Source organism: Corvus hawaiiensis, chromosome 2 (assembly GCF_020740725.1).
Source record: "Corvus hawaiiensis isolate bCorHaw1 chromosome 2, bCorHaw1.pri.cur, whole genome shotgun sequence".
NCBI lineage: Eukaryota > Metazoa > Chordata > Aves > Passeriformes > Corvidae > Corvus > Corvus hawaiiensis.
In genome coordinates this window covers 18,342,549-18,368,510 of record NC_063214.1, presented here as the reverse complement: position 1 = coordinate 18,368,510, position 25,962 = coordinate 18,342,549, and the positions used below count along the sequence as shown (strand labels likewise).

Sequence of the window (25,962 nt, the reverse complement as noted above, 5' to 3'; positions counted from 1 at the left end):
AGCTATCAGCCTTCTATCCAGGTCTTCTGTCAAAACAAGTGGAGCAGTACTGTATATTTTTTAAGGAACCATTTTGACTATGTGTGAGGTTTTTGTGCTTGGAAAGCTGTGTGAAGGTCAGGCAGGGGATAAGTGGTTGGGATGGGGGTGGATGTTCTGAGAAGTCACCAGCTTGGCCCCAGGAAGCTGGGGAACTGCTGATGGGTAGGTGTTCTGTCCCCTCCAGAGCGAGTTCTTTTTTCCCTCCTGCCACCACCATCTGCCTGCCAGCCTTTGCCTGTTAGCTCAGGAGGTGTCACAAGTTTTTGTAAGTTAACTCATCCCTATTGTTGCAGGAAGCTAAAGTAAGAACAATGGTGGTATCCAGGGGTGGGAATGCACTGACATTCACTTACCAAAGTGAGCATTTGATGGGAATGTTTGGGTGTTTTTGTTTAATCCTATGCTTGCATTTATTTGTTTATTCTCCATGAGAAGACTTGTATTGGTTTATTTGAAAGGTACTGTAATCTGCTTTTCTCCACTTCTGCCTTCATTGGGTTAAAAGTGAGGAAAAATGCCTGCGTAGGGGAGTCGCAAAATGATGGGAAGGAAGAATCTGTTTCTAAAGAGCAGTTGTCCATGGCCAGTTTGGTTTTAAACTTCTAGATTTTATCTATTTATACATAGATCATTCCAGCTCTGGAATTCCGGCTTGCCATTTCATGGGAATGCTGCTGAGTCTGAGACTGGACAATGTGAGGTCATACCTTAATGATACCCACAGCCTCCTTTTTAACAAAATAAACCCAATAGTGTTAATACTCTGTTAGCTTGAAGGATTGCTGTTTTACTGATTGCAGTATAGTCTTTCTTGATGAGTGTTTGCATCTCTATTAATGTATATATAAGCAGTTCTGCATTTTTTGGATTTAAACTTTATTCGGACATTTTGAAGTTTCTTACTGACCTTCAAGTTGAGAAGTAAAATTAAGGTGTTTTAGTGTGTTCAGAATCACCTGGAAACTTTCTTAATGATCACTAAGGGAACTTAAAGGGGAATTTGTTCCAGTTAAATATGTCAAACTGAAGCTGATACAAAGTCCTTTAGTTTTAGTAGAACATAGAGTGTGCTTCAAAAAAGGACAACTTTAGTAGTAATCTTTCTTCTTAACCTTCTGAATTTCTGTTGTTGTTTTCTAGTGAAAAATTCTTTTGTATGTGCCTAAAAACCACTGAATTGATAGGTAAGAGTTGTATCTTAGGAGTTAGTTCTGTAGCCAAGCGTAACTTGTACTTAACTCAGCCATTGAAAATGCTTCCCAGTTGTTCAGTTTGAAATACTGAAAGACAGCAAAAAACTGTATTAGGGATAATGAATGAGAATCATGATTATTGGAAGTTATTTACTTTATGCATTACGGTGTTTGATCTTTTATTCCCAGTGGCTTTGTCAGTGAGATCTTGATGTATAAAATATTTATATTTTTCTATTGGATCATTGCAACTAGAAAATTGAATCTTAACTACTTCATATCAAAGTTAATTTTGGTAACATAAAATATTGTTGGCTCTGTAGTAATATTAGCTTCTATTTCTTTTTCCAGAAGCTGCTCAGGTGAATACATAATCAGTGTCTTCTTCTTAGGAAGTCTGAGCCTCCATGCTTTGAAGGAGGCTGGTTTTTATTTTAGTTTTAACTCTTCCTAATTGAGTTGGTCTTATATGTGATATGTTTTTACTCCTTTTCATTATAGTTTAACCTAGGGTGTGATTTCTGAATATCTGTTATTTTGCCAAGTCACTGTCTTTTGCATGTGAATGTTCTTAATCTGTTAGACGATTACTAACTATTCATGATGAGCTCCTTTGACTACAGTTGTCTGGATCCACTCGACAGAGATTACAGATCCTTTGTGAAAAGGACTATTTTATATGTTGATTAACACAGGAGCACCCTGCCCTATAATCACAGAATATCCTGAGTTGGAAGGGGCCCATCAGGATCATTGAGTTCAACTCCTGGCCCTGCACAAAACAACCCCAACAATCCCACCATGTGCCTGAGAGTATTGTCCAAACACTTGAGCTCTGTCAGCCTGGGTGCTATGACAACTCCCCTGGGGAGCCTATTCTAGTGCCCAACCCTCCTCTGGGTGAAAAACCTTTTCCCAATATCTAACCTAAACCTCCCCTGGCACAGCTTCCTATGACTGAAAAGGAAGCTTTTGAAATTTATTTTACAATTTATTGAAAATGCAAGCTCTCAGGCTCATCAATGATCCATGAAACATTTGGCTACCCAGAGTGGTTTTTTTCTAGTTCTCTTGGGTTTTATACTCTGAAATAATGGGTTGACTTTGAATATAGAAAACATAGCATGTGTAAATCACAATGAATGTTGTATTGTTAGTGTAGAAAACGGAAGTAATACATCTTTCATGTTTCTTTTCCTTCTAAATCTTCATGTTTCAAGTTTTGGCAAAAAAAAAAGAGTCAAACTTCATTCTAGTTACAGGGTGAACTTTCCCTGCACATGACCTTGTGCTCCATTCTGTAAATAAGAAACAATTTGTATGTCACTTTGTTCTCAGTTAGTCTGGGAAACAAGGATTTTAGAATGAATATCTAATTGAGTCCTAATCTAACGTTTTTCTGTAGCCTACCCAGAGCCTTTTTACTGCTTCATTTGTTCTCCTTTATTAAGTAACAATGATACCCCAAGTTAATTTGACATGTCACAAAGGAGTAATACTGAATTGTCATGCACCTTTCTTTTTTGTGGAATTCTCTGAAATGATAGGCTGCTGTAGGATTTTATGTCAATTTTCACATATGTAAGTGCCCTCAACTTACAAAATGTCTCTTATGTCAAGCTGTTTCAAGAGTAACTTATATTCTACTAAGAATGGAAGGCGTTACTCCATTTAATTTTGTGTGAGCAATTACTTGTGTTATGTTATTGTTATCTGGTCTGTTAAAACAGACCCAGTTTACAGTGGGCTTTTGCATGTTATCATCAGAGCTAAAGCTCTGAAGTTAAATGTTCTCTAACATAGCATGCACTATATTGTGGCCAGCTGCTTTAATTAAGGACGTGTGAGAACTGGGAGGATGCCTTTCAGATCCTCTCAAGTGCTTTGAGGTGCCACCTCCTCCTGTTTGTCCCTCTCCCTTCTTCAGCAATATGGCTTGTAAAGAAGGTGTCTGATACTGCTCATTGGCCAAAAATCCTTTTGTTGTCAACTGCACGTTACAAGAGAAAGTCTGAACAGTGTCTTCATTGTGTTTTGGCCTGTGTGTGACACTAGGAGATGCGGAATAACTCATGCCCAAAGATTCCTCTTAGAAATTGGGGCTCGGTAGATGATACCTTATTGTGGCACTGATGCTTAGAAGTACCCTTTTTTTCCATCTGTCTCTCTGCCATAGAATTTCCCATTATTCTCTCAAGATTTCTGTTTATCACATGACAACTGTAGCTGAGGATGAAATGGGATAAAATAGCATATTTCGGGAAAACTTGAAAAAGAACTCATTGATGTGGCTTTTCATTTGGCAAAACATTTTTTTTTAAGTACTGCTAGAAGGAAAGTGTTTGTTTTGCTGAACTGGAACATCAACTTGACTCTTTTGTCTGATGTGGCAGGTTCAGATTTCTTTCTGAGCTAGAAGAGCTATGGTGCAATAAAATGCCTGAATACCTGTTTTGGCAGCTGTGGTCTGAAACTTCGGTTAGGCAATATATTTTATAAAGACTTTTTAACCATGACAGTCCAAACAAACTTCTTATTTGCATAATTAAATCCTATGTACAGAATCACAGTCTGGTTGAGCTTAGAAGAGACCACAGTGGATCCTCTGGTCCAACCTCCCTGCTCAAGCATAATCATCCCAGAGCACATTGTACAGGGTTGCATCCAGATGGTTCTGGAATATCTCTAGTGAGGGAGACTCCACACCTTCTCTGGGTGATCTGTTCCAGTGCCTAGTCACTGCACAGGAAAGAAGCTCTTCTTCATGTTCAGTTGGAATTCCCTGTGCATCCGGTTCTTCCTGTTGCCCCTTGTCGCATTGCTGGGCACCAACAAGCAAAGCCTGGTCCATGCTCTGACTCCTCCCTGCAGGCACTGACAGACACTGAGGGCCCTTCTCAGTCATCTCTTCTCAAGGCTGAGCAGCCCCAGCTCCCTCAGCCTTTCCTCATAAGGAAGATGCTCCAGTCCCTTCATCATCTTTATCACCTTGATAGGTGAAGTTTTTCATGGTAGCAGTTTGACTTCAAAAGCAATCAAGGCTCTTGCTGTCCTGTGGCATCAGTCTTGGCATGAATATGTTACGAGTTTGTTGACAAGGTGCCCCTCTGCGTGACTATTAAGAGGACCATTGAGAGAGAAGTTCAGCTTCCTGGGCAGTTAGGGCGGAGGTACTTGGGGGAAGAGGCAGCACCACCAATAGATGTTGCAGTGGAGCGCATTTTGTGTCTGTTTTCCACTTTTAGTTACTAACACTGCTAGAGGCTTATCTGCAGTGCTGCCTTGCTGCTGATGTCAGAGAAACTGCAAAGCATAACGCCTATTTTCATCGGCTCTTTTGAAAGTTTTTGCTCCTGATTGTTGCTAACCAGTTACTTAAACTCTCTGCTTCCCAGTTGTAGTGGTTTGGCCCAAAATACTCATTACTGTTTATCTTCTGTGAGATAAGAATTAGGAGAAACGCAAAGCAGGCCCCAAACTTGAAAGAATATAAAGAAGTTTATTAACAGACCTAAAAGAAGGGAAAAAAAAATTATACCACACCTTCAGAACTCTCCTCCTCCCCCCACCTTCCTCCCTTCTCCCACTGACAATGTAAAAAGACAACCCTTAAGATGTTCAGTCTGTTTACCACTTCCATAATAACCTTGTTCAGTCCATTTAGAAAGAGAAGTCTCTTCTTGCTCATGCTATGAAAACATTATCACAACGAGACAGCCGCCCACTTCCAAATATTGTTCAGTCCATTTAGGAAGAGGAGTCTCTCTGCTCGCATGTGAGTCCCTTCCCCCGACTTGCAGCTTTTCCCGCAACTGCTTTCGAGGGTCCACTCTTGAAGTTTTTGGGGTATAATTTTTAGGTTGAGCTGTTCAGAAACAAAAACCAGAGGCCCTTCTCCTTCCCTGGGAGCATCTCTAGGAACTGAGGTTTTCTCCTTTCCCATTTGGAGCAAAAGTCCTCATCTGGTCCATCTCTAGGAACTGAGGTTTTCTCCTTTCCCGTTTGGAGCAAAAGTCCTCATCTGGTCCATCTCTCCCTGTCCAAACTTCTCATGAAATTACAGCTGCGTCAGCATCTGCCTATCTCAGCGCAGGTGCTTTTGCTTACGAGCTGAACATTCCACCCCCCATATCTTCCCATATCTTCATGGAATTACAACGGGATACTCTGATATATCATAGCTTCACAACAGAATTTCGGCTTTAAGCATCTCCTCTCTCTCTTCCCTCAGGTTTTCAGCTCTTCACAGCAATAAAAGGGTTAATCTCACCTTGGCCTTGTAGCTGTGTGGCTTATTGCTGTTGGTCACCTGACCTCTGCCGGACATTGGTGCCGATTTGCTGAAATCTTGGCCGCAGTGGAGGGGGGGGGGGAAGGGGGGTTCCGAGCCGCTCTGACTGCCCACAGCCCTGCTGGGGAGAGTCATCCTGGAGCTGTGGCCCGGCCCAGCCTGGCCTGAACAGGGCCTGGGCCGCGCCCACTTGGCCCCGCTCGGGCCCCGCAGCCACCTGTCCCAGTGCCGGAAACAAGAGAGAGCTTGGGGGGGAGTTTGTCTATTCTTAAGCGTGTATCACAGAGGCGGTCACAACTTTAAGTGGCTTAGAGAATTGTCCATATTCAAACTGGCCAGCGGATAGGTTCTGTTAGGTCCCAGAGGAAGCTGTAAGCACCGCTTAGCAAGGACATCCCTTCCAGGACTATGCTTGCTAACCTATGACACCAGTGTTGTGTATAACTGTCCAAATGGAATTTGGGTTCTCCTGAGCAGTGCCCACTTCAGCTAACTTAATGTTTTCTCTGTGTGGGAACTCATAAGATACATTTCAGCTCAAATACACATTGTCAAACATATATATAGAAAATATGCAATGCACTGACTTTCATTTCTTTAATATCATTCTTGTGTTGTCTTACACATTTGGGATAGATGCTTTGCCATTAAATTTTTGACTAGGCACAGAAATTTGCAAAGGATTTAATTAGAAAAATAAGCTTTTATAGACCTTTTAGATATATTACAAAATATTTCACTCCGGTGGTTAATCTTGATTTATTCCGTCTTATTTGGTCATCCTTACTGTAGGCCTACAATATGATATATTTAGTGTTCTTGTAGAGTTTAATGTATTCCTTACTGTTGTTCACCTTACTCTAAAATCCATTTACTCTCTCAATTTTTGTTGTTGATGTGATACAAGATATTTGAATTATAAAAAAATCTCCACTCTGATACTGTGGATTAGACTAAGACACTATACAGTGTTTCTGAGCATAAAGTCCATGCAAATAGCAAATATTATTATATATCCCTCAGTATTTGCATGGAGCATACTGTTTATATTATTCCTTAAGGGCATTCAGTTCTCAATAGAACATGATAGTACATGTTAATCCTGACTTGGTTTCTGTCCATAATGACTCATTTACAATGAAGAGAAAAAAATGAAACAGGTTGGACTTAATCACTTGATAAAATATTAATATCTTCTACCAACTCTCGGTAACTACTGTTGTGTTCACTGAGTTAATTCTTACAATAAGAACTGGAGAGGAGCAATTTTGTTATAAAGAGGATTAGGGTTTTTGTAGGTAGTAATATTTATACTAAATATTTGTGTGGCATTGCACATTCACAGAGATTGCTGACTTTCACTGAATGCAGAAAGTATGTTACCCTGACTTCTGGATTATTGGGTGCACTTATGGGAGGGTTAGTGACAATACAGAGCTTTTGTTTCTTAGTTATTCAGAGCAGTTCAGCCCCATCATTAGTAACAGTTATAACTTTCACATCCAACCCTTGAATATAGGAGAGTTGGAATTCTGGTGAACAGAATCCTGTCTCCTTTCCTCTCTCAGCGTATTTAATGATAGAAGCCAGAAACTATTTGCATTGTGTTTATTTTAAAAACTATTTTTTAATATCTGGAGTGGGTCCAAAAAATTTGCATACCCAGTGAGGCAATCTAAGGTACTGTCTTCCTCATTAGGCAGCCTGTCTTCTCATTGATAGATTACACTAAACAAAATCAGTGCTGAAAAGAAGTCCCGAGGTGTGGTATTTTTACTTCCTTCCAGGCAGAGTATGGCCGTGAGTTCAGTAGAGCCAGGAGCCATTACCCATTGAGGTCCACAGCACAGTTTTTCACCCAACTAGGACTGCATCTATGAAAACCATAACATTCCAACTTAGTTACAAAGATGTTGCAAGAGAGAAATGGTGTTGCATACGTTGTTAGAGTTAAGGTGGATGGTATCTACTGCTCTGTTCTTAACTCACCAATTTTGCTGTTTCATCCTAGAAGGCAAGTTAGGTTGATCAAGCACAATTTACTGTTGTTAGTCTGTTTTGGCTATTGCTAATCATCGTCATCTCCGTGTGCCCACAAATGGCTTTCAATAGGACTTGGTTCATGATTTTCCCAGAAACTGAAGTGAGGCAGTCTGGCCTGTAATTCCCCAAAGCATCTTTCTTGTAATGTGGTTGCAGCTTCTGCCTTTTTCCAGATATCAGGAAAAACTTCCTCAGACTCTGTGACCTTAAAATATGGAAATCAGTCAGGTTTTGCTTTAAACTTTGTATTTTAGTCTGGTTTATAAATCAGAGAACTTAAAACTTCTAACCATTTAAGGTGTTTTTTGGAAAACCAGTATATGGTAGCCATAGACAAGTTTCAAGAAGTTCTCTGTTGCTCTAATACTTAAAAACCTGGCTTACTAACCATTCAGAACTGTCCTTAACATGAAGAAATGCCAGTGTTTATCAGTTGTCTGTTGCTAATAATTAGTATTTTATTTCCAAAAATGTTGCTGGCTGAATGCAGACTGTGACATTGCATTCAGTCTGTGTGGCTGCTGCTTGAGTTACATGTATAAATAGGCTCTTCTCTTTCTCCCGAGCTGTCCTATCCTGGCTGCCTCGTGGCTGAGCTGCCAGACCACACTGCCATCCTTCCTATGAGATGGATAAAGGCTTTGCTTTGTATAGAACAAAATCACATTTTGTCAGGTAATTGTTAATTTGATTGCTTGTAAACTTTGCAAAGCCTCAAAGCAGTTTCTTGTTTTCCCATGTCACTGGTAATATGGCATAGTGCTTCTTGCACAAGTAGTAACAATTTCAGTAAAAGTTTGGTCAGGACTCAGCAGTGTTACAGGATGTGATTGCTTAGGGTGTTAAAAATTCAACAGAGTATTTCTGCAAAGTTGATCTTCAGCTGCTGCTTATGGAGTTATTTATTTCAAATGTTGCTTATGGAGTTACTTGTTCACTCATGATAGCCTTTGCACAAGATTGTATTGCAGAAACATTTACTGCTCGAACTGGCCTTCATACTGATTTCTGTTCTTGTCAGAAGAGAGAGAAGGAGAGGAGCAACTGGATTAAATTACTACTGAAGTAAAAGGAATTAAAATTTTTATTTAAAAATGTGCCATATGAAGGTGTTTAGGAAGGAGGAGCAGGGGACCAGAACTGAAATCTTGCTGAAGTAAACATGTCCTTGTTTAACATGTGTTATATTCTTCACTGAAATGTTAGCATTTGATGGTCAAACCTTAAATGTCTGTAGTGTTTTCATTGTTTCCACCTATCTATGGTCATTACTCCCTCTAGACATCAGTGACTAGCAGGCCCTTCTCTAGCCTTAATCCTAATACCAGATGCTTTATTCCAATTACCAATAATTGCCCATGAGAAATATCTCATCATATAATAATGCAAAGCACAGCATGATTACTGGTCCCAGTTGTACTGCATTATTCCTAAGCATTTTATCTTTATGCCATCTTTCCATTTGACTGGTGTCTTTAGCAAGTCACTGGTATGAATATATAGGGTATTAAAGAATTCATTAATACAAATTGCTTCTCACTGGATGTTGTTGCCATTTCAGAGCCTGTTTTACAAGTACATCTTGCTTAATGAAGTGCATTAAGTGTCCCTTCGGCCAGAGGGACGGCACAAAATTTTAAACTGCTTGGAGATTTGCATTTGCAGGTCTTGCTGCAAAACGTGCCTGCTGCCTGCTGTGAGGGGGGGAGCAGGAATATTGACAGCTGGTGTGCAGCTCCTTGTGCAGCTCGGCAGTAACAGACCATGATGTTAACAGCTGGAGTGTTAAAATTCGCGCATTTGCTAGCATTTATGAAGCCTAATATGTTTCGAAGTTCAGACACGTTACAGCTTATGAAAACCTGAAGGCAGCTGGGGGAGAAAAAATATTCACAAATATATGATTCCTGAAGGTTTGGAATGTATCTGCTCTTTAGAAATACCACTAAATTTTATTTGGGGTTTATATTTAAATATAAGGAAGGGCACTAAAATGGGTCCTGCAGTATCAGTCATCTTTATCAAATCATGGTATACAGTTTTGTTAATAATTTCTGTAAAAGTTCTTAGAAATGTTTTTATTTTTTAAAAGCTGCTGTCTTTGTTCTGTCTTACCATTTTTGGAAACCAACTTCATTAAACACTCACTAAGTACGGAGAAGAGTGCCTTGAATAACCCAATTCCTTTCCTACTGTAGAGTTAGGATGTGTGAATGGGCTCTTCTGTTTGCCCCTGAGTCATGCAGTGCTCTCCTATTTTTTGTCCTGCCTGACAGAGCTGTACAGGAGCTCATCAGCCATGAAAAAATGTGTAATTGGAAGAGAACTTAAGTACATGAGTATAGGGAATAAAGGGAATCTCAGAAAAGTCAGAAGACTACAATATAGGGGGAAATTAATATTTTGAGATACAAATGAAAAAAATCAAAGTGTACTTTGTATGAAAGAAGAGCCTGAAAATGATGAGGAGAATGTTTCTGCAAAATAATTCACACCACTTGAGGCTTTTTCTTAGTGTCTGTGATTTTTTTTAATTAACAGTATCTCAACGCTACACTGATGATGCTGGCATAAAGACTGTTTCAGTGGTGTACCGATGTCATTTTTCTGTCCCGAGGATGAAGTAGGTCCTTTCTTGAGGTAATAGCTGCTCCTTTACTAAGAATACATGCAGCATCTGTATATATGACATTCCTGTTTTCTCCTCTTGAGCCTTCCTGGGTTGGTGAGTCCAGATAGTGTTTCTGACCTCTGGTGCAGGGGTACTTGGGCAATGTGCCTCTTTAGAAGAAAGCCTGTCTTTCAGCCAGTTTTTGTGTGCATGTTGGTATACTTTGTTTTACCTGGCTGACTCAGCAGGTACTGACTTTGAGGTCCTGGGACATGCTTGAGGATGGCTTTTGTTAGCTAAGCACTATGAAGAGAAGTAGATGTGGAGAACAAAAGGCCTTTGGTGGATTTATGCACTGGATGTCAGAGAATTCCTCTGTTTTAAAGCACTGTCACAAAAAGAGGGATAAGACTAGAAGAATCTTACCTTGCTAAAAGGAGCATACCCAAATATCTGGAGTGTTCTGCACTATTCTGGATATAGGAAGTCCTCAACATGTGATGTGGGGTTCAGAAGTCTTTTGGGTCTTTACCCTTTTGTTTCCTATTTCTTGCACTCCTGCATCCTACACGTCACCCTAAGTACTTGACAGGGATGTGTGCACTTCATTGTGGAAGAAAAAGAGTTCTACCTGTTTTGGAGGAGGAGAAATATTTATGAAATCTCAGGTTTTGTTTTTCGTGACAATTTTCAGGGAGGTCATGGAGGTCAAGATACTCTTACCTCTTGTCCCTTGCACTTCCTTTCCAGGCTGAGGTGGTCAGTGCTTTGAGGAACATTTCTGGGCTCCTTTTACTGCGCCTTGCTGTACAAAGGTATACAGGGACAGGATGTTTTGCAAACAGAATGACAGTGGTGTGTAACGGCAGGGATATAACTGCATCTCTTAGGCAGCACTGTGTAAGGACATGGTTTGTTTGGAGTAAAAGTGTTGTTATCTTTGAAGGTACCACTGTCCTATATTCCTCATGGATTTTTTTTTTTTTTCCTACTGGGTTGTGGCCAGAATTCTGCCCAGGGTTCTTGACAAAATCTTAGTAAATCTTCACAAAATGGTCTCATTAAGCCTTTCATATTTCAGATCTGTTCGTAAGAGTTTTCTGGCACTGTTCTTTTTTCAGGCTTATTCCTTTATGTGAGTTTTACTGACTTTTCTGTAGATCAAACAATTCCTAGTAGTTTTTTTTGTTACTCTGTCCTCCCATTTGAGGAGCCCAGTAATTCCTTCTGTTATTCTTTATGCAGGATCAAGCAGTCTTTTCTAACTTACCTTGGCTTTCAGCACCTTTCAACTTCTTACGGTTAGCTCTTTTTATAGTTCTGCAGTAGACCTAATTTAGCCAGACATGCTGCTGTCAGTTTAGAGTCTCAAAAACCAACCTCCCTACTTGAAAAAACACCAGAACTCTCCACCAATTACTCTGCAGCAAGCACCCACTCATGGCATCCTTCACTTTATAATCTTTTTTACCACTGTAAGCAGCTATGCTTCAGTCACCAGTGTGTTCAGCAGCTCTCCAGAGCAGCTGAGCATGTTCTCTTACAGATTTGTCAGACAGAGCTACTACCATGATGGAGTGGAAAGGAAAAACTGGATCTAAAGACTCTGCTGGGGCTGTAGAGAAGAGAAGGGAAAAAGCAATAAGCAGTTAAGAACAGTGTGGGAGGAGAAGAAAGGTTTTTACTTGGGCAGAATCACAAAAGAGCTCTGTGACTGAGACAGGATGGAGTCAGGCCATCCAGACTTCATTATTCCTGCTGTTTTCTAACTCAAGAATTCCAATAAATCAGGCAGGATTTTGTAATTGTGAGGGAAGGGCCTGTGTCTGCAACAAATACTCTCTCATTTGTGGGAGAAGCTTTGCAGATATAACCTGTGCACTGAGGAATTGGAAGGGAGAGCAACTTGGTTGAGAAATTTGTTATCTTCCCAAGGCGAATTTTGCAGTCTGCTTTTGGGCCTGTTTCTTGGTAAACTGTGTTTGAGAGGCGAACTCTTGGTTTGTGGTGTAAGGCAAGAAAGTTTGCTAGTGTGAGTGGTGGGTGCCTAGAGGAAGAAAACTGAAGGGAAAATCCCTCAGGGAGCCTATTTTGAGGTGATCTTTACTGTTGGTCACACTGATAACTTCTGGGATGGGTGTTTTTTGACTTTGTAGGCCTTTTAGGAAGGTGGGACAGGAACAGGAATCCCTGTGGCATGGTGCTAGGGTAGTGGGTTTTAGCACAGCTCTTTCATGTTGCATTACTGAGCAAGAGAGGGACAGAAAAGGCATCTTACTGAACTCACAGCAAAATGCTTCCGTGAAGACTGGGGAGACAAGTAAAAAGCAGGAGAGAAGTAAATGAACTTAAAGCTGCAATAAACTGTTGACGTGCTGTGGACTTTCAAAGAATGTTTATTTGCTTTGTTTATAAAGATGCAAGTGTGTGATGATGTGCATTTGAATCTTCTTGCATGTAAACAGATATATCTGTTAATGCATCAAATCTGATCTTGTGTTATATCTGGGAAGTAAGACAATTGTATCAGAAAATTCAGTCAGGCAAAACAATAGCAAAGTGAGTAGAAATTGCATTTACGTCTGTGATGGAAAAGCTACAGAGGAAGAAGGAAGAAGGTTTGAGAAATAACCTTTTTTAATGTATGGTGTCCTATGAAAATTAAGACATAATAAGGACCATGAATTAATTATATTTCTTTGTATATTGTTAATTGCTTTAGTCCAGACAAATGTACTTTGATGAATTGTACCTAAAGGATTTTAGCCCTTTGACTCCAGAGTTCTGAGTATTATTTGGGCTTGCCAAAAATCACAGTAGATCATGTGATGTATCAAGGCTGGAGCTCCTTGTGGTGCATGTGTGGATATTTAGATGTCAATGAGTCCATTTCAGAGGGGTTTCCCTTCACCTCGATCTCATGTCCCAAGCATGTTGCATGTTGTGTGCCATTGCAGTGTTTGTGGAAAGTACCTTAATTGCCGTGATTACTTAACACCATTGTAAGAGCGTCAAGATGCTAAAGTATAGTACAACTAGAATTATCAGTCAGTTCTTAATCTAATAGGAGGGCTTTGCTCATCCCAAATAATTGTCTTTTGTAGCCTAGAACAGTGAAGGTGTTTTACTTGAGAGTTACTGTATCAGAGTGTATTTTTTGCTATGCCTGCTAAGGAGCAGAACTACCCACCCACCCCCCCACCCCCCCACCCCCCCCCCCCATAGTTATGGAAAATATTTTCTTGGTACTTCAAGGATGAAGGGTAAATATTTAGATCAGCATTGGTTTTGGCCAAGCCTCTGGAAGACAGCAGAATTGCAGCTATTCCCACTTCATGCACCAGAGGTGGATGCTCAGGTCATGCTGGCACTTCTGCTCCTACCCTTCAAATTCAGGTCTGCATTGCTGTCTGTCTGCAATGCTGTGGGTCTCTAACTGAAATTCATGTTACAGGCTACAGATAAAATGAGGGAGTAGGGACAGTTTTGCTACAGAGCTGTTTTTGGAAGCAGTGTTATGGGCAGGAGTTAAGCCTCTTCTCATCAGAAAAATATAGATGTTTCAGGCTGCTGGGGCACAGACACATTTTATCAGCACCACCTTGCCTTCATGTTGGCTGAAGGATGGGTTTTAGGGAGAGGCCTTTCGCTGCCTGTAGAAACTGTAGAAAAACTACCTGTGAATGTCCGCCATGTAGATGCCCATATCCCCAAGAGAAGGGCTAATGAGGAACACCAAAACAATAAACAGGTAGATCAGGCTGCAAAGATAGAGGTGTCACAGATAGACTTAGATTGGAAACACAAGGGAGAGCTGTTCTTAGCTCAATGGGCCCATGATGCCTCAGGCCATCAGGGCAGAGATGCCACCTATAAGTGGGCACGAGACCGAGGGGTGGATCTAACCATGGACAGTATCTCCCAGGTTATCCATGACTGTGAGAAGTGTGCTGCGATCAAGCAGGCCAAGCGAGTGAAACCCCTATGGTATGGTGGGCAGTGGTCCAAGTACAAATATGGCAGATCAATTACCTCACACTGCGTCAAACACGCCAAGGCAAGCGCTATGTGCTCACAATGGTAGAAGCCACCACAGGATGGCTGGAGACCTCCCCTGTGCCTCACACTACAGCCTGTAACACCATCTTGGGTCTTGAAAAACAAGTCCTTTGGAGGCATGATACCCCTGAAAGAATTGAGTCTGATAATAGGACTCATTTCAAGAACAGCCTTATAAACACCTGGGCTAGTGAACATGGCATAGAGTGGGTGTACCACATCCCTTACCATGCACCAGCTGCAGGCAAAGTGGAACGGTGCACTGGGTTGTTGAAAACCACCTTGAAGGCACTGGGTGGGGGAACTTTCAAAAATTGGGAACAGCATCTAGCAAAGGTCACCCGGTTAGTTAACACCTGCGGTTCCACCAATAGAGCTGGTCCAGCCCAATCTGAATCCCTGCATACAGTAGACAGAGATAGGGTCCTAGTAGTGCATGTCAGAGGTCTGTTAGGAAAGGCTGTTTGGATTAATTCTGCCTTGAGTACAGACAAACCCATCTTTGGGGTTGTTTTTGCACAGGGACCAGATTGCACATGGTGGGTAATGCAGAAAGATGGAACAACACATTGTGTACCGCAGGGAGATTTGGGTAAAAGCCATCTGTAATGTGGAATGCCTATATACCACTGCTTGTTGAGTGTCACTGTCACTGTTTGTACATAGCTATATATTACCGCAGGCCTGGGCCCTTGGGTGTATCACTGTGTCCCGCAGCCATAGGGAGGAGGAGGAGGAGAGAAGATCCAGCAGGCAGGAATTGTGCAGCAAGATTGATTTATTTATTTATTTTACAAACTCTTTTATAGACTTTTTTCTTCATAGTCTAGTTGGACAAAGGATCAGCCACCCCTTGGGGGTGATTGTCTAGAATCCTAAAATATCCATTGTCAAAATATTTTTCTACTATACCATAAACAAGATTTTTCAAGGTTGCAGGTGGCTTGGTTGTTTACATTCCCTGCTACCTCTTCTGTGAGAGAGAAAAGTCTCTCACGGACTTAGAAAATAACAAGAAAATCCTTGCTAGCAGCATTTTTGTATCTACAGCTATATATATATATGTATGTATTAATGTGTGTGTGTAGAGTTAGAATATCTTAGTGTGGACATTGAGCCAATGCTATGGGATAAGGGGTGGAATGTCTTGGGGTGACTTTATGATGTGTATCCCCTATCACCTACTCTATGCCCAGACATGAATCCTGTGCCTTTTCTGTAGCTTTAAGGCAGACCTTTAAGGGGGGGGGAGGAAGCCAGTGGAATTCCTTTGACGCTGTGTTCAAAAACACAGATAGCTTGCCGGCTTCTCCTGCCCGGCTGCTCCGCTTCTGCAGCAGGAAGGAGAATTACATTCCTTTTGCTTTCTAGCGAGCTTTTTGTTTGTTAGCTAAAGCAAGTTTTTCCTGGGACTTTGGCTTCTTCTTTTTCTCTTCTGGAACTATTCAGAACACCAGAACATCAGAACTTCACTGGGAGGCCTTTCCACCGAGGCCCAGAGTGGCCCATGCTGAGCTCCAGCTCCAGAGAGGAGAAAGCCACACCCACAAAGGACTCTGAAGTCTACCCAGATTCTCTCCACAGTGAGAGGTTTTATTATTTAGCATTATACCTTTTTTTCCTGTGCCTGTGTGCACTCTGCTTGTTAAAATAAATAGTTTTTTTCCTTTTTCACTTGAAAAAAAATCCCTAAACAAACCAACAACAGAAAAAAACTCAATAATTATTTGTCCCAGTTTGAGACAAATTCAGAGGAACGTCTGAAATGAACGTCTCTGATAGAAGGCAGGTTACAGCCGTCCCTCCCCCACCAGTTTCAGGAAGAAATTCCTTGGAGGAAAGTGAAATGAGAATTTGAGTTACTGTGATGCTGCTGTTGCCTTATTTTCAAGCAGTATGATTCTATAAAGCAGTGCACATTTTCTGTGTGCTGGCCAAATCTAACACTGTATCTTCACTGACATCTGAACATCTACTATTTCTGTAGTGTATTGTTATGAGTTGGTTGATATAATTAGATGCTCAAAAATTGATATGCTTTATTTTAAATTAATTACATACTCATGCATACTTTTAATGACACTGCAGCCCAAGCTGCATTACCCAAAACTTTGGACATATAGTTTTCTATCTTCCATTTGGTGGCTGTAGCTCAGTGGTACATCCGATTGTGTTACTTTTCACAGAACCATAGAGTGGGTCAGATTAGAATGGACCACAGTGGGCCATCTGGTTCAAACTCCCTGCCCAAGCAGGGTTGTCCCAGAGCACATGGCACAGGATTGCATCCAGGTGGTTCTGGAATATCTCTAGTGAGGGAGATGTCACACCCTTTCCGGTGAGCTGTTCCAGTGCTCAGTCACTGCCCAGGAAAGAAGCTCTTCCTCATGTTCGGGTGGAACTTCCTGTGCATCCCTTTCTTCCCATTGCCTCTCGTGCCATTTCTGGGTACCACCGAGCAGAGCCTGGTTCATGCTCTGACTCCTCCCTGCAGCCATTCACAGATACTGATGAAGTCCCTTCTCAGTCATCTCTTCTCAAGGCTGAGCAACCCCAGCACCCTCAGCTTTTCCTCATAAGGAAGATGCTCCAGTCCCTTCATCATCTCTGTAACCTCCACTGGACCCACTTCAGGAGCTCCATGTCTGTCTCGTCCTGTGGAGCCCAAAGCTGGACACAGCACTCCAGATGTGCCTCACTGGGGCTGAATAGAGGGGCAGGATCACCTCCTTCCACTTGCTGGCAATGCTCTTCCCAATGCACCCCAGGATCCCATTGGCCTCCTTGGCCACAAGGACACTGCTGGCTCAGGGACAGCTTGTTTTCCACCAGGACCCCCAAGTCTTTCTCTGCAGAGCTACTCTTCAGCAGGTGATGAAGGTGATGCTCCCCAGCCTGTGATGGTGCCCAGGGTTATTCCTCCCCAGGTGCAGGACACTTCAGTTCTGCATGAAGTGATCATACTCTTGAGTCTTCAGCAAAGTTCCTGTGTGCTTGCTCAGTGCTCAGGCACTTGACTAAATTAAAGCATTAACCATTGCCAATTTCTTACGGCCTGAGAAAGTTCAGGTATGTGTCAGGCTGGTCCCCAAAAAGGGGGATTTGCAAATTTATGCAAATTTCATTTCAGGATTTCTGTGTGACACTACTGGGAACTGAGACTTCGTTAAATGAAAGTGCAAATTTTGTATTTTAGGTTACCAGAAAGCGTACTTACTTACTATTTTTGCAAGAGAATTTTGGACACCTCTAGAAAACATTTCTGTTAATTTGCAGACATTAGAGGGTGCTAGAGAAGGATAAAAATATCAATTTTTTTTTTCCTAACTGAGTTAAGGAAACTAGTTACTAGTTCCTAGTTGACTAATTGATTTTAAGGGCTTCAGATCAAAGACACTGAAATACAGCAAGGAATTTAGTGCGAAATACACATCTTGGTGATTAGCAAAGATATATTTGTTGAATTCTGCCTTTTTCCAATGCATTTGGTGTTGGTTAGTTTTAAAACTGACTTTTTAATTGTAGGCCTTAAGGGCCACTTCATCAGCTCCTTGAGATGACTCTCTACTCAACAATAAACTTGTAGTCATCTCATTTTGATCAATTAACCTGTTACTACATCCTAGTAGCCATTGGACCACCTTGATTCTTTCATTTAACACAGACTGTAGTATTTTGAAGGCTACAGACAAGTGGGCTTCAGAGAGCTGATTTATGCCAGCTGAGTCATGTGCTTTCACAATCCAGTGTCTGTTCAGTATATACACTTTCTCTAAAGTACTCTGTAATTTTTCCTTTAAAAAATATCTTTGAGAGGGTTTGAGGTTATTTAATTGCAATGCCAGAATTGTACAGAATTAAAGTGATTTTAGTCTAATAAATCATGTTACTTAGCAGCTGAGTTTCTTCTTACTTGTCAGTACTGGTGCTGTGAGCACTCTTTATTTCATAAGCATGTAAATTTTTGTTTTTCTGTTGAAGATGGAACAATCTCTTTGGTCATTTATGTCCTTGGGAGAAAAAGGCTCTTCACCCACTTTGATCTGACCAGATATTCTGGTGATCATTAATCATCTTGTTCCCTGGCTGATGAGGTCTACTTGCTTATTAACCTTCTGGGCTAACCTGAGTTCATCTGGCTGCTGACATAAGGATGCAATGAAGAGGCTGCATCAACAAAAATAACTAAGTTGACTGTGTTGCTGTTAGCGCTGTATCAGTGGAAATACTCTCAAATGCTTTGAAACAAGGTGTTGGTATAGTTTGTTTTATATAGTGCACAAAAGTACTTCAGAACACTTCATACCCTCTCCCTACTACTATGAAAATGAAAAATGTAGTTGTCCCTCCCTGCCCCCATAGTCCCCTTCCTGGAACTAGATCTGCCAACTCCTGACTTCATGTTGCACCACACGTATCTGCAATGGGTCCTGCATGTTTTATTATGCTGAAATTTTCATAAACAAATGCATCTAAGATCAAAGACAGGAGTTCCTTTCCACTGGCAAGTTGGAAGAAGGTCATAATTGAAGCACCATCTAGAAACTATTCCATTCTCTGCAAACCTGCCACTCATTCACAAAAGCTGCTAGTAGTAGCTAGAGGTTTAACAGAATGAGGTATTGGAAGCAAAATTAATATTTCTTGGGTGTTTTTTTCTTTTCCCTTCCAGTGGGCGAGTTTGTGAGTGATGCTCTTCTGGTGCCAGACAAGTGCAAGTTCCTTCACCAAGAAAGGATGGATGTGTGTGAAACTCACCTGCACTGGCACACTGTTGCTAAAGAGGTACATTTATCTGTCTTAAAATTGCCTGCCTTCCTTCTTTCAAGCTATGTTACTCTTCTGAGGATGACTTTAAATATACCAGCAACATGGAACACAAAAAACAATACTTTCAAATGTTTGAGTGAATGGCATTTTGGGTTTTTTAATAAGGTAGGAAAGAGGAGTCAGAGCATATTAGAGTCTATGACTGAGTACTTACCACTGTCCTTTGAATATCGACCCTCTTTCATGTTTTCCTCACATTCACTCACAAACTCACTGTGTTTTCCGCTTCCTCCAGTTTCCTGTGTTAGCACTGGAACTAAATGCTTAGGATTTGCCTTGAATCATTATCCTGGTAAATATTATCCATCATTTATCGCGGATATTGGTATGCCAGGTGCCCACAGAGATCAAACAGGCCTCAGGGAGTGCACTATGTGAAATCCAGCAGAAAACGGTAGGAAAGCTGATCAAACTAGAACTAGCCAAAGGCATTTTGCAGTCAGGCACAAAGATTTTATAATATAACAGTGCTTTACTGAAAATAGAAATAAACTTAATTGCTAATGTGTTTTGGACTTTTTTTCCTTATGTGGAGAGGTTTTAGGCGTAAAAACTGAGATGAGTTGCCAAGATTTCTGACTAATGGTTTTTTTGGGACCTCTTAGTTTGTACATTATTCCACCTTCTGGAGATGAAATTTGAAATGTGATCAGCAGCTTTTCGAATTTGCAGTTCTTGCTTGAATTATACTTAAATGAAACATTTAAGGCACCAACCTTCACACAGGGAAATTCTAGTTCATTTTGACTACTTGCAAACTTGAAATGGCAATAGCCAAGAAGAACATCATCACTGTGCACCACTAAAGTATTTTCATTTTTTCAGCTGTCAAGCATCACTATATCTTTAAGGTATAATTATGCATGACTGATTGTTTTCCAAACAAGGATAGGAGGTACTGTATTGGCAGATTTATAAGACAAGACACAGTGTGTTTCCAGTGTAAGAGGTATTTCAAATGTTGATCTACCTTGTGGTGAAGTCTTCAGTAGCATTAATGCATCAGGATTGGGATTAATACATCAAATAATTATTCTGTCATCAAGTTTTCTGTTTATGAGGCAGAGCCTGTGAGGATTTTAGACAGGAAGATACGGAGTTACCATGTGTATAGGAGGAGACAAGTCTTTTGTTCTGGGAAAGACTGATAGGAGAGCTTGTTGCTTACAGTGGACATAGGTAGGGAGCTGCTTACAGTCAAGTAGTGAATGCAAGTGTGACCTTTCTAAATCGTGTTTCAAGTTTCAGAGATCATGCAGTTGGCCAGCTTTGACTTCCTAAGGTAGTATGTAACCCCTTCATATTTTCTCAAGGTCTGTGACATTTTTTAGACTTCCTCCATGCCAATATTGTTGCTGCTTTTTTTTTCCTCTTTTCTGCAGTCCTGTAGTGAGAAGAGCATGAATCTGCACGACTATGGCATGCTGCTGCCCTGTGGAATCGACAAGTTTCGTGGTGTGGAGTTTGTCTGCTGCCCATTAGCAGAGGAAAGCGACAATCTTGATTCAGCTGATGCTGAAGATGATGATTCAGATGTCTGGTGGGGAGGTGCAGATGCAGACTATGCAGATGGAAGGTACAGTGACTTTGTACCCTTCAACTTGTTATTAAGATGTCAAAAATCTGTCTAAAAGACCGTGGCATAGTCTTTGCACCTTATACATGAACTTGCAGTTACAGTGGCTGAAAGCATCAGTGTTCTACTCCTTTTTTTTTTTTAGCTTTTTACAGAAAAGTTTTTTATTAAAATAGTTAGTACACTTTTTAGTGCCTTTAATTTCTTCAGTGAGAAGTATTGCCATATTTATAACAAAAATGCTTAAATTCATGTATTTTGACAAATAAATGATAAATAGTGTACTCCTAAGATGGTTCATGTGCAGTCTGGTGTACTGCAGCAGATATCAGCCAACATAACTGGTGGAGGTTTTGAAATGCCTTCATTCATAGTAACAGCCATTAGCTATGTGCTGTTATTGCCATAAGAATATTTTTCTGCTGACAATTAGTTTCTAAACATGATCTAAACGAAAATGTGTTTTAATATCTAACCTTTCACAGAGTTGTTAATATGCTGCTGTTGAGAAGGAACATGGAGGTTTCCTTTGCAAAGCAGTGATGGATGGATAGATACCATCCCTGTCCTTACCCTTCCCATCTCCTGTGCACGTAGGCTAATTTTGAGCTGGATACGGGTCATAACTGTGTTGTTACACTCAGTGGTAACTGAGTGGTCTAATGGTCTGGTGCTGTTCAAGCTTTTTCATATCACTCTCCTGAGCCTATCAGACAGCAGTTTTAAAAGCAGCAGAGTACTGTGTCACGTCCTTGCAACTGGATGCCAACAACTCGCAAAGATGGCTTTCTTCATAAACTAAGATCAATGTTCAAACTCTTTGTGCTCCCCAGGCTTTCATCACTTCATACTGTGCTAATGCAGTGTTTTTACTTCTTTTCTTGTACAAAGAATGCACAAAATCTAAAACTTGGGGCCGACTGCAAGTGGCTTCAAGGAGTACCCAGAAAATAAGTGGGGACCAAATTATGTGAATAATGCAGAAAGCTAACAAGTCTGAACTGTGTTATGTTTGGACTTGTTAATAATCTAGATGGAAACAATTTGAAGAACAGTGCAGAGATGAAGGATAGAGACTGAATTGCTGTAATTTGGTGCAATGAGATGGCATTAAGACCTAGAATAATTAGAAACTGTATCATGGTGGGCAACTAAATCTTTCCTGACAAAGCATTAGTAAGTGTTGCAAGGAAGACATTATTCCTTTTTGAATAATGGAATAAGTTTAAAATAAATATTTCCCCATGGTAATTTCCAGTTTTTTGTCATGAACAGGAGTGAATGGTCAGACTGATGCAAAAGCCTGCATCAAAGAACTTTGCATACTCCTTATTGATACCTTTGGATTGACTTCTGATTTGTAGTTCTAACATCTCTTAGTGTTACTATTTATAACCCTTTCAGTAGGATTTGTGAAGCTGCCTTTGGACTGTTGCTGTGTCGTTTCTGTATATTTAATTTAGATTTTGATTGGATGTTTAAATGTTCTCTCATTCTAAGAAATGAGTGCTGACCTTATTCTAACGAAATGTTTGGTTTTTTCATTCTATATCTATATCTCTATCCATGCAAGATAGATCTATCCATCTATCTTCTATATCTATTACATGGCTTTTATAGGTAACATATTTATTGTATATATACTTATATGTAGCACATGTCTTATAAGATCAAAGATTCCAAAATAATTTTACTTACAGATACTCACTTCATTTCTGGGTTTTTTGTGTTTGTCACTGAACATTTCATTTACTATTGTAGCCCATTTTCTTCCTCATAAGGCAGTTTAATATCTGAAGAGATGAGTTCAAGAATAACTTCATAAATTTTGTATCCTCTAGGAATGGGAGCTGTAATTGCATTTCAATCCATTTCTGAAATTCCAAGCAAGTACTGATTTATTTTTTTTACCCTCCCCTCTCACAAAAATGCTTGCAAAAGGAAAATGAAAGATCCTTCTATGGGGCACTTGTACTTCACCTGCAGATGAAGAGCCAAGCAATTGGTAGTTCTTTTAGACTGACTCACTCGTATTTTTTGCTACCTCTTTAGCTTCCCAACTACATTTAAACTATGTATATTGGAGCCAGAAATACTCTTGAACTTTAGTTATATATATATAACTATATCTATATTTTTTGTATATATTTTTTTAAAAAATTCTTACACAGCAGTAGGTGGTAATTCAAATTCAAATTTTTGTATATATATTTATTCATATCTGAGCATATGTCTGTGTGGCTATCGATACATATATGCCTCAGTCCTAAACTGATTGTGAGGGAGAAAGGAAATGTAAGATTTGCTAATGCTAAATTGCCAATATTCTCTGCTATTAAAGCACCTCTGAAGTGCTTACTCAAGTCTACATTTTTCACCTTACATGGTTACCCAAGTCAAAGAGAAGGTGACATGTTTGAGGTGGAGGTGATGAGCTGAAAAGCAGATGATTCTATTTTGTTTCTCAAAACTATGGCAGAGCAGAATCCAGCAAATGTGGGTGACCTATTTTGAGGTAACTTTATATCTTAAGCTATCAGATATAAATTTTAAAATATTTGCATTTATGGTTCTGAATGTGTAGAGGAAAGCACGTTGCAGCCATTCAGTTAATAAATGCCCTTTTTCAGACTGTTGTGTTTTCACCCCCAACAGTTTTCCCTGAGGCACTGTATTTTATTTTTTTGCTTTGTCAAGGGTGTTTTCTTCCCTGCAGGATGGAGAAAAGCTCAGCAGTATGTTATAGCCACACTATTAGAGGGCATGTGGAGGCAGCTTGGGCTGCGTTGCCTCATAGTTGGATGTCTTTCCTACCCAATATCTGACCACCACCTGGGTATGGATGTAAAAGGATGTGACTTGCTTGTGGTGTGGGTTGTTGGCAGTACTTGAAAGGTGGGTGGGTGTATTTTGGTGACTGGTGATATATATACCCATTTATTCATGAGGCCAAGAGGGAGGATCCACATGTGCTTCTGAAATTGTCTTGTCGTGCTCATCCTGAAATAGTCTGTAACTCTGACAAAGAGGTCACAAGCCTTTCTCAGCAGAGGAGATCTTTGTTGTTATCTGCACCTTTAATTAAAATTTACCTTGAAGTCTGCCTGAGGGACAGTCAGATGTAGGTGCTGACTTTCAGTATAACTGCAGACCTCTCCCTGCATAGCTACAGCTCAATCGAGTGACCTGCAAGCTCTGGCTGCCCTTGCGACTCAGCACAGCCTGGTGGCCGTCTTGCCTGTGTGTGGGAACTTGCTGGAAGCTTTGGTGTCCTTGATGTCCAAAGTTGAATATCTTTAGGAGTGACGGCCAAGCTGGAAACTTCCAGGTTTCCTCTGTCTACATCTGTCTCATATCCACCTCTCCTTATCTTCCTGTCAATGTATGTCAGACCTCCCAGGCTTTCCTTCCCACAAGGAAAGCAGTCTGCTGTCATTTTCCTTCTTTCATGGCCAGGACACTGAAGCACTGTAAGTCTCAATATTGAGATATATATGGAAAGCTTTTCCTTTAAGTCCCATAGCTCAGGAGCAGATGGTGCCTTAACTTCATCCAAGTCTTTCTAGACCATTTAAATATATTTTCAGTGTCCAAAATAGGAGATTTCATTTCTCATTGTTTTCCCGTCAGCAGGTTAGGCCAAATTAATTTTCTCTGTTTGGTAAAAAAAAGGTATAAAACGCTGATGTAATGATGGGATAGCATTGTAAATACCGCACTGTGGCGACTAGTGTATTTTATAATGGTTTGGTTTACAGTTTGTGAGAAACTTCTGCCAAGCAAAGTTTTATGGTTTGTTTATACTTTCCATTAGCGTAGTTAATACAGTAGGCTTTTTACTACAATAAATAATCCAAAAGAGCAGAGTCTATTTTGTGCTGATAATTAGGCATCTGTGAAGTTAAACTAAAACAAATTTGTGCTATAAAGCATGATAATCATGTTCTCTGATTTTGCAACCCTGTACCAGACTGAGTTTAAGGATGAGTATGCTGAAAAAAAATAGCTGAAATGATGTATCTTTTTGACTCAATGAAGAACTTGAGTTTTTTTGTCAGTAGTATCTGGAAAAAATTATTTTTTTCCTAATTGCTTTCTTGAACTATAATCCAAGAAATCCTGAAAGGCATTTAAAGCTGGTCAGTTTTTGTAGTGGTGGAAGCAGCATTGTATATGTACCTGTTATGCTGATGTAGTGGTTTGGTCCAAAATACTCATTACTGTTTACCTTCTGTGATATAAGAATTTGGAGAAACGCAAATCAGGCACCAAACCTGAAAGAATATAAAGAAGTTTAATAACAGACCTAAAAGAGGAAAAAAAAAATCATACCACATGTTCAGAACTCTTCTCCTGCCCCCACCTTCCTCCCTTGTCCCACTGACGATGTAAAAAGACAACCCTTGAGATGTTCAGTCTGTTTACCACTTCCATAATAACCTTGTTCCGTCCATTTAGGAAGAGAAGTCTCTCTTGCCCATGCTATGAACGCATTATCACAACGAGACAGCCGCCCATTTCCAAATAACTGTTCAGTCCATTTAGGAAGAGGAGTCTCTCTGCTCGCATGTGAGTCCCTTCCCCCGACTTGCAGCTTTTCCCACAACTGCTTTCGAGGGTCCACTCTTGAAGTTTTCTGGGGTACAATTCTAAGGTTGAGCTGTTCAGAAACAAAAGTTCTCTTCACCCAATTCTGGGAGCATTTCATCTCTAAGAACAGAGGCCCTTCTCCTTCCCTGGGAGCAAAGGGTCTTCCTCATCTTCATCTTTAGGACTATCTCTGGGAGCATCTCTAGGAACTGAGGTTTTCTCCTTTCCCATTTGGAGCAAAAGTCCTCATCGCTTCCATCTCTCCCCGTTCAAACTTCATCTCATGAAGTTACAGCTGCGTCAGCATCTGCCTATGTCAGCACAGGTGCTGAGATCACAAGTACGAGTTGAACGCTCCACCCCCCCATATCTTCATGAAATTACAATGGGTACTCTGATATAGCGTAGCTTTACAATAGAATTTCAGCTTTAAGCATCTCCTCTTTCTCTTCCCTCAGGTTTTCAGCTCTTCACAGCACTAAAAGGGTTAATCTCACCTCGGCCTTGCAGCTGGAATGTGGCTTATCGCAGTGGAGGGGGGGCGGGGGGGAGCCGAGCTGCTCCAGCTGCCCACAGCAGGGCTGTGGGGGAGGTTCCATGGGTGGAAAAGGGCCCATTGGCTCCAGGATGGCTGTGGTCCAGCCCGGTCTGGCCCAAGCAGGGCCTGGGCCGGGCCTGCTGGCCCCTGCACGGGGCCCACAGCCACCTGTCTCAGCACCGGAAATGA

The 25,962-nt window shown here is 40.8% G+C and overlaps 1 protein-coding gene across 4 annotated transcripts in view; it reads left to right on the top strand.

The window, feature by feature from the left end:
- LOC125321200 (amyloid beta precursor protein) overlaps positions 1 to 25,962 on the top strand; it is a 206,325-nt gene that overhangs the window by 80,144 nt on the left and 100,219 nt on the right. For all 4 annotated transcript variants that reach the window (XM_048293620.1, XM_048293622.1, XM_048293621.1 and 1 more), the window contains exons 4-5: positions 18,912 to 19,024; positions 20,452 to 20,645. In XM_048293620.1, coding sequence (XP_048149577.1) covers positions 18,912 to 19,024; positions 20,452 to 20,645 — 307 coding nt within the window. The remainder of the gene's footprint in view (positions 1 to 18,911; positions 19,025 to 20,451; positions 20,646 to 25,962) is intronic.